General features: G+C 32.4%; 1 protein-coding gene across 1 annotated transcript in view; it reads right to left on the bottom strand.

Annotated features, from left to right (window-relative positions):
• Nucleotides 1-18,356, bottom strand: part of SEMA3C (semaphorin 3C) — a 198,996-nt gene that overhangs the window by 72,923 nt on the left and 107,717 nt on the right. The window contains exons 6-7 of the mRNA XM_003771460.4: nucleotides 9,948-10,038; nucleotides 215-334 (exon numbers count right to left, since the gene is read on the bottom strand). Coding sequence (XP_003771508.1) covers nucleotides 215-334; nucleotides 9,948-10,038 — 211 coding nt within the window. The remainder of the gene's footprint in view (nucleotides 1-214; nucleotides 335-9,947; nucleotides 10,039-18,356) is intronic.

Raw genomic sequence — 18,356 nt, 5'->3', positions numbered from 1 at the left:
CATGAATCAAAGACTTTTTAAATTATTCACTTTAGCCAAATATTTAGAATCAACTCTGTAAGAGTCTTCATCAATCATACCAGGAGTACATTATCTGGAACATGTTATTTTCTTGACATTTTCCATGTTTCTCTTCTGAAAATTTGAGAAATAACAAAAAAAAGCTAATACATGGGAATCAAAAATATCTTTTAAAATTCACTGTTTGTCTTACCACTTAGCCATTTAGAATTGTGTTGATCTGTTCTGACTGCATTCCTTTTGGTCAAACTACGAAAAATAGCAGCATCCGTACCCATGAAATCGATGTACATTCCTGAGAAAAGTTCTTCATCTAGAACAGAGTTGGGGAAGAAATTGTGAACATAAACATTCATCTTTTTAAACTCTGTTTTTAGATGCATAAATGAAATTGTCTATTACCAAAAGACTATATATGGTACCTAGCATATTTTTTCATAAGGTCCCATTATTCAAGTTAAAAAAAAAAAAAAGGTTAAATAAAAATCAAGGACTATGTTCCTGAACAAGTTTACTTCTGCCAAATGGAGACACAGAGGCAAAGTGACACACACTCCCATGTATACCTACACATACACATTTCAATATATAGGCACATGAGCAGACTTCTGCCAGAATTTAATATTGTCACATCCCAATGCACATATTATAGATAATTTGACAAAGGCCAAGTATTTCCAAAAAACTAATATACCTGATTAGTATACTCCCTCCCCAAATAAATTAAAAACAAAAATTTGAAAATATTCAATGTGGAGATCAAAAACTGATGTTATCATTCCATTTTACCCCAAGTCAACTCACATCAAGTCCTTCATCTATACAGCCTTTGACACTGCTGATTGCTCTTTCCTCTTTGATATTCTCTTCTCTGTAGGTTTTGAAAATACCAGTGTTCCATGGTTTTCCTTCTATCTATCTGACCACTTCTATTTCTTTTGTTATAAAATTCCTCAAGATCATGACCTCTAAACATAGCCTTCTCAGAGTTCTATCCTGTTCCTTCTTTTCTTCCTCTTCTATAGTACTTTACCTAATGATCTCAACAACTTCCATAGATTTAATTATCATCTTTATATTTATAATTCTCAGATCTACCTTTCTTGGTGCAACCTCTCTACTAACCTCCAGTCTCACATCCCTCATTTTCTCAATATGTGCAAAACTAAATCCATTATCTTTACTCTAAACCACATTCCTAAACTTCCTTATTACTGTAAATAGCAAAATCATCCTTCTAGTCCCTCAGGCTCACAACCTAGGAGTTATCCTGGATCCTGTCTTTCACCCCCTCAAATCTTGTTATCCTGGATCCTGTCTTTCACCCCCTCAAATCTTTTTAATTTCACCTTACACTGCCTTCTCCATTGTAGTGCAGTTGCTTATCATCTCATGCCTTGTTTACCACAACACATACTGGTAGATCTGCCTCTTACTCTAATGCATTCTCCATTCAACTTTATTAAAGCAATTCCCTAAAATGCATATATGATCATGTCAGCCCCATCCGCCATTCTTACTCCCCCCCCAAAAAAATTCTTATTATCTTCAGGAACAAATAATATTCTATTTGGCATTTAAAGCCTATTATAGCCTAGCTACATCCTAACTTTCAAGTCTTCTTACACCTTACTCCCCAACACATATTATTCCATTCAGTGACACTAGCTCCGGGCTGTTCCATGAGCAAGATACTCTATCCACTCTGGGCATTCTTCCTGACAGTCCTCCAAGCCTGGAAACAACACTCTCCTTTCTCTGCTCCAAATACTGACTTCCCTAACTTCCTTTAAGTCCCAACTAATCCCACTGTCTACAGGAAGCATTTTATGATCCTTTTTAACTGCAGTGTTTTCCATCTTTAAAAAATACTGTTTTATAGATATATTGTTTTATTAATATTGGTTTCCAAATTATCTCCTCCATTAAATTGTAAGCTCCGTGAGGGGAGGATTGTCTTTTGCATCTATCCCCAGTGCTTAGTGCAGTATCTGGTATATAGTAGATATTTAATACCTCTCCTTTTTCCCCACCCCCTAGGACTCTTGGTGATCTCAGGCATTATAGGCTTTCAGTCTTCTTCTCTATGCAGATGATTCCAAGATCTATATTCTCAACTCTAGTTTCACACTCCAGTTCTTTATCACTAACTTACTGTTCGACATCTCCAACTGAATGTTCTAGAGACACTGCCCATTCAACATTCCAAAGAAAAAGTTCATCACCTTCCCCCTCTGAAGTCATCTTTTAAAAATCCCTAACTCTATAGAGAATACAACTATCTATCCAGTCAATAATATTCAATAAGCTTAGATCCTTGGAGTCAATTTTCATGCTGTGCCTCAACTGAGATTAGAATCAACTTCTCCCATTTCCATTCCTTTGCCCTCTATGATTATATGCTCACAACATATTCAATCTTCATATATACCTCACAGAATCCTTTGTTCCCTCTAATCTCACTTTAACTACCACCTTTGAGATGAAGCTTTTCCAGATGACCCTGGTTAGGATGACACCTGAAAAATTATTTTATAATTTCTTCCATATGTATATGTAGCCTCTCCTAAAGACTGTATGCTCTCTAAAGTCTATGAACTATTTCTTTTTCTTTATATCTCTAACATTTAGTACAGTGCCTGGCAAATTGCAGGTATGTAGTAAGTGCATCTTTTTAAAATTGATTCATCTTCAAACTTTCCTCATCCCTCACCTTCTGCAGCTACCCCCACAATGCCTCTTATACACAATCCCTAATTCAGGCTTATGCTATCCCCTAACTTATACTATTATGCAAGTCTCCTGAATGATCTTTTTGCATCAGGTCTATGCTCTCCTGTACATGTACTACCAACCTTCTAAACTTATATTCTCAAAGTAGAGGTCTATCCTACCCATGTCCCTTGCATGCTCATGGAGTTTCAGGTTGCCTCTATGATAAATATCTGTGTTTGCCATCAAATAAATTTTGTTGTATAATTCAATAATACCTTTCATGTCTTATTGAACATTATTTTCCTCCATAGATGCTAACCCAGTGGGATCAAATTCAAATAGAAATGGTTATTAAACTATACATAATTATTCCTATAAAATGCACATTGACTTGGACAACTATATATTAACTTTATCTGTGTATTGTTATATTTTTGTTAGCTAAATATTTCTAAATTACATTTTATAGATCAATACCATGAAGTCATGGGTTTGCTTCATCCAAGGTGATCTAGCTGATTTTTTACATATATGTCATCCTATGTCCCTAATTCATGGTTTTGCATAGGTTTTCCCTCATGGTTTTGTATAGATTTTCCCTTACTAGAAAATATTTTTTAAAAAAATTATAGATGAAAATCCCTTCAAAATTCAGTTCAAATACCTACTTCAGTATGATCTTTGTTAGTTGCTGCCATCTTCCATCCCCAAATCATGGTACATTTATTTTCTATATACATCTTTTTAACTTATTTATGTATGTTTTATTTGAAACCAATAAAAGAATCTAAAGACCAGGGCAGCTAGGTGGCACAGTAGATAGAGCACCAGCCCTGAAGTCAGGAGGACCTGAGTTCAAATCTGATCTTAGACCCTTAATACCTCCTGGCTATGTGACCCTGGAAAAGTCACTTAACCCCAATTGCCTCAGAGCAAAAAAAAAAAAAAAAGAATATAAGGACCTTGAGGGTAAGACCTATTTCAATTTTATTTTCTTATCCCCTGTAATGAGTACAGTGCCTAAAACTTAATCAGTGTTAACTGCCTTAATTAATGGTCACTTTAAGCATTGATATGTTATGGCTTTTATCTACTTTTTGTGTATGTATCAAATCATAGTAAAGGGTGAAAATAAAAAGTAAATACATCTGATTAATGAATCATAATGTATATATGTACATATTGTCTTAGAAGTAAACACTTTTATATGAATTGTAATTCACAATAGCTCTAACGTAAAAAAAAACTGCAAATGTTTTTATCCCCATTTTTCAGGTGTAAAAGATAAGACTTAGAAAGACTAAGTAAATACCTAGAGAGAGGACTTTGGGAACTGAGTGTGGATCACAACATAGTATTTTCACTTTTTGTGTTGTTGTTTGCTTGCATTTTCTTTTTTTCTTTTTTTTTTTTTTTTTTGCTGAGGCAATTGGGGTTAAGTGACTTGCCCAGGATCACATAGATAGGAAATGTTAAGTGTCTTGAGGCCAAATTTAGATTCAGGTCTTCCTGACTTCAGGGCTGGTGCTCTATCCACTGCACCAACTAGATGCCCCTTCTTTCTCATGTTTTTCCCTTTTTGATCTAATTTTTCTTGTGTATCAAGATAATTGTATAAATATGCATGCATATATTGGATTTAACATATATTTTTATCATATTTAACATATGGATTACTTGCCATCTAAGGGAAGGGGAGGGGATTGGAACACAAGGTTTTAAAAGGATGAATACTGAAAAATTATCCATGTATATATTTTGAAAATAAAATATTTTAATAAAAAAGAAAGATAGGCTAAGTAATATGTCCATGTTGAAGGAACAGTAAATGGAGAAAGCAGAATTAGAACCCAGAGATTCTAAATGCTATACTACTATTCTTCTAATAGCATCAAACACACCTAGACTGAGAGTGCTGTTGCTCCCTGAGATGGATTAAAATGTAGCTAGAAAATAATGAACAAAATAAGTAAAAATGCAATAGAATATAGATAATGTTAACTAACATATGGTATTATAAGTCAAAAGGTCTACAGGTTACAGATGATTTAATGGAACCCTCTTCTATTTGAGTTTGACACTACTGTTTTATACCATAATGTGTTTCAAAGTTCAAAAAAAGGCAAAGGAAGAGAGGTAGCAAGATATTTTTTTTTTATTTAAAAGGATAAATTCTTAACACATATTTCTTTATAAAAATCTGTGAACTTTAAAGCTTTATAAAAAGATATACTAAGACTGATTGATAGATCTTTTACAAAATTTTCACACTTGCATTCTATACAATTTTGAATAACAAGTTAAAATTTTCTAGGGCTTTTAGACCTACAGGAACTTTTCTGATAATTCTGAGCGATTTAAAAATATTAGAGAAAAATATAGTAAAAAGTCAAGAAAAAGAAAAGTGTTAAGAATACCTTTTATCAACAGTGGCAGAAGTACCTACATTTGCTATGTACTTCAATCTAGGAAATATAGCCCATATGTTAGGAACATATATGAAAGGTATATAAATTCTTCCCTTGTGGGACAAAGAAAATTCCACTGGTTAGAATCAATTCTACCCCTCTGGGTACAAAACAGAAGCTAACAGCAATCTTTAAAAATCAAATTTAGCAAGGTTAGAGTCTAACTTAGTTGCCACACAGATGTGTTCTTTGACTGATATTCCAGAATAAATCCCCTGGCAGCTCTCAGAATGTGGTCATGTTGGCATGACCCATGTTGTTGGAGGCTCTCCAGGCTTTCTAGTCAGGCATAAGAAAGAATGCAATAGAAAATGGGGTTTGTGGAATTTTCCTCTTGTGTTACTTACTAGGTCATGAACTGGACCCCTACAGTTCCTAAGCAGGTATGGCAGGCATTGTGTAGCCCTGCCATGTGGGGGTCCATTGTAAGGGGATAACCAAAATGAGCAGGAAAAAGTATTTAAACAATTCGGCTTTTTTAAAAGGCTATAAAATATTTCTATAGAAACACACACACGTGTGTGTATTTATATGTGGCTGTTAAATTATTATCAGTTTGTAATTAATTATTTCACATTCTTGTGCTTGTATTTCCTCCTAGGCATTCATTCAGTGCCTAATTCCCACCGCCTCATATACTACCATAACTCTTACAATTCTCATATTTGTATCATTAAAAAAAAAGTCTGAGGGATTGCAATTTAGAATCCAAATGTACATTGGTTTATTAATTAACTAGGCCTTAAACAATATACAATAGTTACCTGTGTATTCAAGCATCAAATGTTTCTGTCAGCTTCACTTCCTTCCTTAAATTCATTCTAATTTATTATAGCAAGGCTTCCAGTCCTGCTGTGCCTTCTTTGTACAAATGAAAGACTTAACTGATATATATCTTCCTTGGTAAGAAGCATGCTTTGTGTCTTTGTGTGTGTATGTGGGGGGGGGGGATGACTGTTTTTTCAGGATTTTTCTGTAACTCTCATTTTGTTAAAGTTCAAAATATTTAATTTTGAATTTTGCTATGTGAATGTACAGTTGGAGTTTCACTGACCAGAAAAGCTTGAGATTATGGATGTGTTTTTAAAGTCACTTCATTCAGCCATTTAATGATTTTGATGACTTAAAATAGTCTGAGCTTAAAAATTTTACACAATGGAAAGATAGATAGAGTGGCTGTCTAGTGAAACTGTCAAGTATTCCATTTTCCCCAGAAAGGGACAAGGGTCCAAGATAATCCCAAAGTCTTTCTACCCTTGTAAAACCACAGGAATTTTCTGAAGTTACCAAACTCAGTGAAGTGTAACTGTATAAAAATGACAAATACTATATAGTCTTTTTGTCACAACTAAGAATTTGAAGAAATATTGTCTGCCAAACAAAAATATTTGTGGATCCCCAGAAGGCAAACTGTGGAAATAATGATTGCATACTCTAAATTTCTTAATATATTGAAATTTAAAAAATCTCAGCTTTATAACTAATGTCAACCCAATAATTAAGCTGTTATGTAAGCATAAATATTTTCACTGAAGATCAAATGTCTCTAAAAATTATGTGAAGAAACATAATTAACTTTTTCCTTTTTCATCCATAGGGTACATCTTGTCATATTTCATCTTAGCAACTACTTCCATGTCAAATAATAAAACTGATTATTAGCTAAATTTGTGTTTAATACTCTGTAATAGCAGCTGCTTCATTTTGTACCAATAATATTCAGTTATTCAATAAAACAATGCTGTACTACAAAAACATAGAAGACATTATAATATATTAGAAAAAATACTGGATTAGAAGAGAGTAGATTTATTTCTAGTCTCAAACCTGCCACCATGCAATTAGGTAACCTTAGAAAAATAAATTAACCTCTATGGGCCTCCATCTCATCATTTGTACATGAGGAGTTGACTATTTAATCTATCATCAGATCTGATGAACTCAAAAGTACTATGGAGTGCTGAAATTCTATGTATGCAATGAATACTTCATTACATCAAAGCCTGAAAATCTTAAGTCAGTTATTAGGTTACATTTTGGCATGCTCTTAAACTTGTGTCCTGATTTAGCCACTAGGAGCCTGGAATTCCTCTACATGTAACCATGATCCTATTCAAAGATGTCTCCTCTGGCAGGTTGCCTCTACATTAATCCCTTCTTTCTCTAATCTTTAATCTGTCTCTGTATATTGGCTCCTTCCCTCCTGCCCTCAATTATGTCTAGGTCTACCTCATTCTTAACAAATATTTAGTTGATCCCTCATTCCCCATTTGGCCTTTCACAGCCAAAGACTCATTCAACTCTTGTAATCTACTTTCAAACTTTATTATTCAATTGACACTTCTATACAAATTCATCAATGATCTTTTAAATGACAATCCCAATTGGCCATTCCTACTTCTCTTCCTTCTTGATATGCCTGCAGCACAGACTACTTTCTCTTCCTGGACATTCTTCTCTCCTTGGGTTTTATTGATATTTTCCTTTTCTCTCTCTTCCTGTTTAGTCACTCTTCCTCAGAGGATCAGAGGATTATCACCTGAAAGTTGAGGCTCCATAAGTGTGGACTTTCCTAAAAGCTCATATGCCATATTTTCTCTTCTGACCTTCACTCGTACAATACCAGTTGCCTATTGGTGATTGTCTATTTGTCTATTTGATATACCTTAGGTATCTCAAAATTTGACATGTCCAAAAAGTACTCATTGATTTTCTTCAATCTTCTACCTCCCTCAAATAATAACCATCTTCTAAACTTTCCTATTTTTATCAAAGTAATTTCCAATCACTCAAATCTACTACATCAGAGTCATCTTTAATTTTTCCCGAACTTCATCCCCACTTATATAAAATCAATTGTATTGTTATGAATTTTACCTTCACAACAATTTTTGCATTCTTCTTCCCTTCTATTAGCTTCAATGATCACGTTTATCAGCTTGGATGACCACAACTTTCATTCAAATTCTTAGCTTCTTTCTCATGTGAAATATTACAATAACCTAAAAAATGATCCCTAAAGTATTCACATGTACAAAAATGTTTGTGGCAGCCCTCTTTGTAATGGCAAGAAACTGGAAACTGAGTGGATGCCTATCAATTGGAGGCTGAATAAATTATGGTATATGAATGCTATGGAATATTATTGTTCTGTAAGAAATGACTAGCAGGATGATTTCAGAGAGGCCTGGAGAGACTTACATGAACTGATGCTAAGTAAAATGAGTAGAACCAGGAGATCATTATATATGGCAACAACAAAACCACAATGATCAATTCCAATGGATGTGGCTCTCTTTGACAATGGGATAATTCAAACCAGTTCTACTTGTTCAGTGATGAAGAAAACCATCAACACCCAGAGAGAGAACCGTGGAAAAGAATTTGGAATACAACATAGCATTCTCACTCTTTCTATTGTTATTTGCATGCATTTTGTTTTCTTTCTCAGTTTTCCTTTCTTCCTCTTTGATCTGATTTTTCTTGTGCAGCAAGATAACTGTATAAATATGTATACATATATTGGATTTAACATGTATTTTAACATATTTAACATGCATTGGACTACCTGCCAGCTTGGGGGCTGGGGAGAAGGAGGAGAAAATTCGGAACAAAAAGTTTTGCAAGGGTCAATGTTGGGCAAAAATTACCCATGCATGTTTTGTAAATAAAAAGCTTTAATAAATAATAAAATAAAATAATGTCAAAATAAAATGTTATTATTTAATAAGTAATTATAATTATATGTACTTATTATATCATTTTTGAATAAAAATAAATAAAAAAACGATCACTTTGCCTGAAATCTTCACCCTTTCTGATCTATCATCCATACAGCTACCAAAATGATGATTCCTAAAACATTGGACATGTTACTTACCTATTCTAGAAGTTATACTTGCTCATTTTTTTCATTTTTTATGATGTACAAACTCTTAATCTGACATTCAAAGCCCTCCATAATTTGCCTTCATATGCTTATAAACATGATGTGTTATGAACATGATATGAGGCACCTGAATATATTGTATGGGTAATAGAGTAAGTTTATAAAAGGAGAAGTATTGTAGTCCCTTATTTTTTAATATAGCACTTTTCAGACAATAGGAAAAGAAACACAGCTGCTTAATTCATTTTCCTATCTCTTTAGAGTAGCACAACATTAAGAGCAATTTTCAAGAAAATGAAGTTTAAATAAAATAACAAAAAGTGCAAGAAATGGTGGATTTAGTAGAAAAACAACAACAATAGAATGCATATCTGCAAGTTATTAGAAGCTGAAAGTCAGTGTGACAGAGCTTATCAAATCTCATAATGGAGTTGAGAAAAACTGAGTTCAATTCTTGCTTTTTTATACAATAACTTTTTTGTTATGACTAAATTGAATTTTGCATGGCAAGAAACTATAAGACATCAAAATTATAGATGAATTCCAAGTATTGTCAATAAAGCGGTTTTCTATACCAAGGAAATCTAATATCTTTGGGATGCTAGTAAATTGCACATTGTAAATGACATTTGGAGATGGCAAGTGTTAAGAAAAGCATAGACATCAAGTAACAGATTTTAATACTTTTCCCCAAACCTCATTTCATTTTCATTGTCAATTTCTTCCTCACATACATTTATTTTAAATTTCACATGGAGATCCAAGTGGAATTTTATAAGAGAATTTTTGCAGACCACATTATAAAATCTACTTTATTTAATTCACAACATTTCACATTTTGTTTTTATACTTACTGATCATAACTGACACAGTGTTTACGTTGGGGTTGAAAGAACAGCGCCCTTTTCCAGATTCACATTTAGAGTCAATCATGAAGACTTGTTCCTTTAATGCAAAATAAAGGAAAATTAATGTAAAGAAGCAACTTTATAAATTTAGGGGAAAGGGAGGCTTTCTTTATTTTACAAAAAGAATGTCAAAAAGTATACCTTGAAGAAACTTTCTACTTGGCTACTTATATGTTCCCAGTCAATTTTCTCAACCTATTATTCTAAGAATTATTTGACCTGAAAGTAATATGTGTTCATCTGTGAAAGTTAAACTAATCTCAAACTAATGCCATATCTTAATGGTATCCCATGCCCAAAACTGATGCAGACACTAAGTGATTATGAAAGAAGGACTAGCCAATGGTTTGAAAATCAGAGGTCACCATGAACAACATGTAAGATGTGGAGTCAAATTAAGACAAATGTTTAATACTGGCATAAAATATATTCTTTATAATAACACTGTAAGAAACAATATTTCTGAAAGAGATTTAAAAAGTTTCATTTTGTCACTAAATGTTTTGTGTTAAGACGTTAAAGTTTCTTTAGGAAAAACAATCTTGTTTTCATATGTGTATGCTTACTATGAAGCACATAGTACTTATTTAATAAATGCTCATGAATTATCTTATTGATCTATGATTTTAATAAAATAATCACCAGCAACTAAATTTAATGTATTTCTGACATTCAAATGTCATATTAACCCCCAAAATAAATAAATATGTTATCTTATAGAGGAACAATGTCAATATATTATAGTTCATGTAACACTGCAAGGGCAGGGAGATGAAAAGAGGAAAATGCCACGAGTGAGAAATGACCATTGTATTGCTTTGGCTTATTTTTATAATTACAAATAGCATCTTAAACCAAGCTTAAATTTCTTTTTCATTCTCCTGATATTTTTGTCAAATTGATTTAAATTGTCATTATATACAAGACTTGTGTGTTATTTGATGTGCAGTAATGCAAAAGTGAATTAGACAAAGTTTCTGCTCTCTTAGGAAGATAGATCTGGTATTGGAAGGAACTCTTCAGAGGTTGTAAAATATGAATCCCTGAAGGTCAGGAGACTAGCTTAAAATAACAGGCAATATATTTCAGAAATGGGATTGCAGCCCAAGTTGTCTGATTCTAAATTCAATGGTTTTCCACTATAGCATATGGTAATATATAACTTAGCTGAGGAGATATGTACATAAATAACTATAGAGAAAGCAGTATGTGATCATAACAATCCAAGGTGACAGGACAGTTCAAAGTTCTTTCTCCATCCAAACTCCCAATAATTTCTGAGATTCCTATATCTTCTCTTAAACTTTGATGCCTACTGACTTAGAGCTAATGAATTCCTTCTCGTTCTTTCCCATCTCAGAAAAAGATCAGTCTGTCTATATGACATTTATGAAATGCTTGCTATGTGTCAAACATTGTGCTAAATTCTAAGGATACAAAATAAAAGCAAAAGACAACCCCTGCTCTTCTTAAGGAGCTCTTTATAATACTTCATCCTGGGAGTAAGATATATCCTCCTTTTTTAGTCCTTTTAGCTCCAATGATAATCCTCGGACCACCAAAATCATGCTAATAGAGTGGAATCAGAAGCAGTGAATGCTTTCTAGGCTTGAATCAGAAAGGAGTTTTATAACAGAGTAATTTTTGATGAAACAGAGATGAAGTGATTGGCATCTAGGAAAGGGGCTAACAGCATAGACAGCAGGTGAAGCAGAAGCTCACCCAACAGAATTAGAGCAGCCAATGTTCAATCAACAACTTAACTAAGTCCCCTAGCCCTATCTATACCTAGCCTATTCAAAATGAGTCCCTCCCACCACCACAGATACAGACATGATAAGGTTGTTTTTTTAAGTGGTTTTTGAAGGGCTAAGAACAACTTATTGTATGAGTTACAATCTAGTAGTATGTTTAATAAAAATTTTATTCAACTTCCAATGATTTTTCTGGCCTGTGAGCAAAGTCTAAACAAAATGAAAGATCCAGTGAAGAAAATAATTTCTTTCCCTTATATTAAACAAAATAGGAGATGATCTTTGGGATGAACTGGAAGACTCTCATTACATTTTTGTGAGGACCCATCTAAAATGATGTTTGTTGGATCAAGCTAAGGCTACTTGCACTTTATGCAATAATAGAAGAAATAGTAAAATACAAAATGTATTTATGAGTGAGTGGTTAGATTGGAGATAAAATTTGATCATTGGAGTTGAAGCAAATGAGAAACTGTGAAGTCAGGGAAAGTGCCATATACACGTACACATATATATGTATGTATATGTATGAATGGATATGTGTGTATATTTATGTGGTATCACATTAGAATCATGGTGTAGTATCTATTTTGGGCTCACCCCAATAGCTGAACATGTTCTCAGGATGTGACCACTTTGTTTTTTTCTGAGCATTAGAATTAACCCTGAGGGATTAGGAAGCTATCTTTTTAATGCTATTGCTTTACAAGCCCCACTAGCATCTTTCTCCCCATGGTTATTTACTGAGTTATAGAATTAATACACAATATCTCTTGCAAAATAGTGGTGACTCTCACAAATGCAGAAATACTCCAAGTCTAGAGAGCACATATGGTAAAGGAGTATCTCATAGTTCTTAGGAGACATTGCTGAAGTTCTCAAGTATTCGCCTTAGATATAGTAAGTCTCTTTGTGGAGCCTTGAATTTGCCTTTTCTCATTGTGCTCAGTCTGCCCTCATCTCTCAATGCAAGCAGTGATGTCAACTACTGCTGTTCCAGAAATACTTTTTGCGGAATGATTTTAAAAAATAGTGCCTCCTCTGATCACAGTATAAGAAGGAGGCTCATAGAAAAGCAGAATCAAGGTATTTTCTTAGCCCTCTCCCCTTAACTAAAGATTGATTCTCAGAAGATTGGCTTGATGCTTCCAATACTATATTGTCATATCCTTAAATCATCTTGGTTCTAACATGCTTTACTATTTTACTGATAATCCACAGGTTATTAACCAAGTTTCCTCAATCAATTAGCTTATTATTTATGTTCCATATAGGCAGTAAACCTAACATTTCATCATTAAAAGAATCCAAGACACTGTTTGAGACAATAAAAATAATTTAAATATACACACACTTACATTTTCATTTGTAAATTTATGAAAATTTTAATTGTGACTTTATCAATTTGACCCATTGAAAAAAAGAATATTTTAATCTTGTATACTGAACATAAAAATACTTCATAAGAAACAATTTTTGAAAAGTTATTCAAAGCATTTTAAACTTTTTTCCCCTAATTTTGGAATTGAACAGTTAGAGGGATATTATGGCAATGTCGAAGCAAAGATTTATTTGACTGTAGCACTTGGCAAAAAAAAAAAAAAATCACAAATAAAAATTATGCAATTTGACCACATATAAAGTTTCTAAAAAAAAAAAAAAACAAATTTATCTGATGCACAATAACATTATCTAAAGAAAATAATCTTATAAGAATAAATGGTTGATCTATAAACTTGAACTATAATTATAAACCTATATTCCCCCCACCTAAAAGGACTTGTCCTTAGAGAGAGAGCAAAGTGTCTATTAATTAACAAATTAATTAAATAAATTCTATATTTACAAGGGAGGGTTTTTGAGGATAATTTTTAAGATAGTACTTCAAATTTTATATTACTGTATGGAATAAATAATTTGTAAATGGAATAATGTTTTTGATTGAAATGTGTACCCAGAGAATACATGACTCATAGTAATATCTGACAGATTTATATATATATGAGCTATTCTATATTATATTTTTATATTTTATATATTACATAATATGTGATAAATATATAATATATATTATATTAGAATCGGCTATTCCCTTATAAGTGCTTATCTAAACAGATAAGCTTAATTCAATAAATCATATTTTTGTCACATGCATATATTTATTTCTAATTTAAGACTATTGGCACTTTACAAGATCTTAAAACTTTAGCTCTTTAAAGGACAGTAAGAACTGAATGTAGCTCACAAGATAGTATTTTTACTCTTTTTGTTGTTGTTTGCTTGCGCTTTGTTTTCTTTCTCATTTTTTTTTTCCTTTTTGATCTGATTTTTCCTGCACAGCATAATATTTAAGAAGGTGTCTGAATTATTTTTTAAAATATAGAAGGATTCTAAAGAAAATCTTGGTAGAAAAATAATTTATTGATTATAAATCAGTTAAATGAAACTGGAAAACATTCAGAAAATAAGTATACAATTCTATAATTATTCAAATAAAAACTAACATCACCGTAAGAAAAAAATATTTAGAATAATTCAGCAAGTTATTCCTAAAAGCTTGGTACACCCTATGATCCATATGATAATCCAATGGGTTTACATTTTATAATAAAAGTAAATACAGAAGGTAAACAGTCTTAGATAACAGCATTCATAATAAGAATAATAACATTAAACAAAGATTTTATTAAAATTTTCACTTTCCTAATTACTTTTTTATTGCATAGCCATATTCTGGATATCATTAGTAACAGCTTATGTGAGCAAGGTTAAATCTTTGATATATGCAAGTTAAATTTTATTTAACTATTTTAAGTGAGTACTTCAATTCAAATGAAACATTCATAATGATATGTCATGTTTCATTTATTGCTATAAGAAATCATTCAAAAAAAGAATAAGTAAGAAAATTCATCTGAAATTAAATCTATCTCTTTATTATTTATGTAACTGATTTTTCAAAGCTAATTTTTTTTTTTTTTTTTTTTAGCATTCTTTAGGAACTCCCCCAAAATGCATTTTTTTCTTTTACCAAATTTGGAAAACAAATGATAAATATTTTTTGAATAATAAAAATTTAAAGTCACCAGAAAACATCCATAAAATTTGAACTGTAAAAGAAAAATGTGTTTCCTATTCCAAAGCAAACATAAAATCACTGTTATTTTGTATTTAATTTTTTTCCCATTCAAAAAAATGTCCTTACAATAAATAGTTTTTCTTCTAGATCAAGGCAGATATGAAAGATAATTTCAAAGATCACCAGAAAATGTCTGTTTCAATTGGAAACAGGAGGGAGACAGAGAAGCACAAAAAGTTGAGCACAAATAACAGCACAGACAGCACAGATTCCAGGGTGAGTGGTCACCATGAGAAGGTGCTATCTCAGCATGGCAGAGAATCTATGGGGAGGAAACAAACCAGAAAAAGTCTGTTTCAATCAGAAATGGGAGGGAAGTATCCAAGCATAAGCAGCTGACCACAAACATCAGTGCAGACAGCACAAAGATCCAAGTTAGTGGAGACTCTGCAGGGTGGAGAATCTAACAGGGAGGAATCTACAGCAGTGTTGGCCACTCTGCTCTCATTACAAACTAGTAGATCAGCAGAGAAGTTATAAATCATCCAACAAAAACACAAAAGGTAAATAGTGAACCCCAAAACACCAGAATCTCAAGGGCTCTGGCCATGCTTCCACAATACCAGGACTGAATCAGCACTGACCCAGCTGTACCCACTTATAAAGGAAGCCACTGCTTGTAGAGGAAGCTTGAAAAATCTCCCCTGCCCTAAAAGCAAACCTTAAATTTTAAAAAAATGAGCAAAAAAAATAAAGAGAAATCTGATGATAGGCAGCTTTTATGGCAAAAGAGAAGAACAGATATCAAACCCTAAGGAGATTAATGGCAGATTGTCTTCAGATGACACCCCAAAAGGCTCTCTTAGAAGAAATTAAAAAAGGTAAAAGAGAGCTAGAAGAAAAATGGGGAAAGGAAATGAAAACTTTGCAAAATTGTTTGGAAAATGCATATAACTCATTAAAAGATAGATTTGATAAAATGGAAAAAGAAAGTGACTCCCAGAAAAACAGAGTTTGTGAAAAAGAAAAAGAAACTCTTTAAAAAACAGAACTTGTGAAACAGAAAAAGAAAATTTGTGAAATGGAAAAAGAAACTAATTCTTTAAAAAACAGAATCTGTGAAATGGAAACACATTCCATAGGGGGGGAAAAAAACATTTATAAATTCATTTGGACAAATACAAAAGGAAGTTTAAAAAAAGTAAATGAAGAAAATAATTCACTAAAATTCAGAACTAAACAAACAAAATAAATGACTCAATGAGACAACAAGAATCAGTCAAGTAAAACCAAAAAAAAAAAAAAATGAAAAATAGAAAAAATGTAAAATATCTAATTGAGAAAACAACTGACCTGGAAAATAGATCTCAGAGAGACAATCTAAGGATTATCAGACTCCCTGAAATCCATAATGAAAAAAAGAGCCTAGACACTATTTTTCAGGAAATCATCAAAGAGAACTGCCTGGATGTCACAGAATCAGAAGGTAAAATGACCATTGAAATAATTCACTGAACACCACCTGAGAGAGACCCCAAAATTAAAACCCCAAGAAATAACATGACTAAATTTGAAAACTATCAGACCAAGGAAAGAATATTACAAACAGCCAGAAAGAAACAATTCAAATACCAATGAGCCGCAATAAGGATTATTCAGGACCTAGCAGTTTCCACTTAAAAGGATCGAAGGGCCTGGAATCTGATATTCCAAAAGGTGAAGGAACTTGGAATGCAGCCAAGAATAAATTACCCAGCTAAGCTGAGCATTTTCTTTCAGGCAAGAAAATGGACATTCAATGAAACTGTGAATTCCATTTATGTTTAATGAAAAGACCATAGCTAAACAAAAATTGACCTCCCAATTCAGAACTCAACAAAAGCATAAAAAGGTAACAAAAAAAAAAGAAAGAAAGAAAAAAGAAAAAAAAACCTCTTGAGAGCTATTTCTGTTATGCGTGTACATAGAGAATATATGTATAATCTGACTTTACTGTTACAATATTAAAAAAAAAAACTAGAGGTGTAAAGGGGATTGTAACAGAAAAAAGGGGGAAAAGGAGGTAAAATGAGGGAAATTACATCTCAGGAAGATGCAAAGAAAAATTATTATAATTGAGCAAAAGCAGGGAGCATGATGAATATTGTGTCAATCTTACTCTCTTCAGATTTGACTCAAGCAAAGAAATTTAGATATATTTGGTTTCACCAAGAAACTTCTCTCACCATACAGAAAAGTGGGGTGGGAAAGGAGGAAAGGGAAGGGATAAGTTAAATACAACAGAACACAGAAATAGTAGGGGAAAGGTATAAAAAAGGGGGAGGATCTCTAAAGAGAGAACACTGCATGAGGCAAGCAGTGCTCATAAGTATAATATGGGAGAGGAGGGAAAAGGGAAAAGTAAAGAGAAATGTATATTTTGAGATTTATAAAATGGCAGGAAATATAGAATTAGTAGGTTTAACTGTAATGTGAATGGGATGAACTTTCCCATAAAATGTAAATGGATAGCAGACTACATTAAAAGCCAGAATCCTACAATATGTTGTTTACAAGAAACACATTTAAAACAGAGTGATACATAGAGAGTAAAAGTAAAAGACTGAAGGAGAATCTATTGTGCTTCAGGTGAAGTAAAAAAGAAAAGATCTTAATCTGATCTCAGATCAAGAAAAACAAAAACTGATTTAATTAAAAGAGATAAGGAAGGAAAATATATCTTGCTAAAGGATACCATAGATAATGAAGCAATATCAATGTTAAACATATATGCACCAAGTGATGTAGCATCTAAATTCCTAAAGGAGAAGTTAAGAGAGTTGCAAGAAGAAATAGATAGCAAAACTATAATAGTAGGAGATCACAACCTTGCTCTCTCAGAAATAGATAAATCAAACCACAAAATAAATTAGAAAGAAGTTAAAGAAGTAAATAGAATACTAGAAGAAACTAGATATCATAGATCTTTGGAGAAAATTGAATGGAGACAGACAGGAGTTCATTTTCTTCTAGGAAATTCATGGAACCTATACAAAAACTGACTATATATTAGGACATAAAGACCACAAAATCAAATGCAGAAAGGCATAAATGGTAAATTCAATTTTTTAAGATCATGATGCAATAAAAATTACACTCAATAAAAGGCCAGGGAAAAATAGACCAAAAAATAATTGGAAACTAATTAATCTCATCCTAAAGAATGAATGGATGAAATAGCAAATCATAGACACAATCAATAATTTCATCCAAGACAATGACAATAATGAGACACCATACCAAAATTTGTGGGATGCAGCCAAAGTGGCAATAAGGGAAAAATTTATATTTCTAGATGCTTACTTGGATAAATATAGAAAGATAAGGTCAATAAATTGGGCTTCCCACTAAAAAAGCTAAAAAAAAGAACAAATTAAAAACCCCCAATCAAATACCAAACTTGAAATTCTAAAAATAAGAGGAGAGATCAAAAAAAACTGAAACAAAAAAACTATTGAATTACTAAAGAAAACTGAGTTGGTT

Source organism: Sarcophilus harrisii, chromosome 5 (genome assembly GCF_902635505.1).
Source record: "Sarcophilus harrisii chromosome 5, mSarHar1.11, whole genome shotgun sequence".
Taxonomy (NCBI): domain Eukaryota; kingdom Metazoa; phylum Chordata; class Mammalia; order Dasyuromorphia; family Dasyuridae; genus Sarcophilus; species Sarcophilus harrisii.
This window is presented reverse-complemented; position numbering and strand designations above follow the sequence as displayed.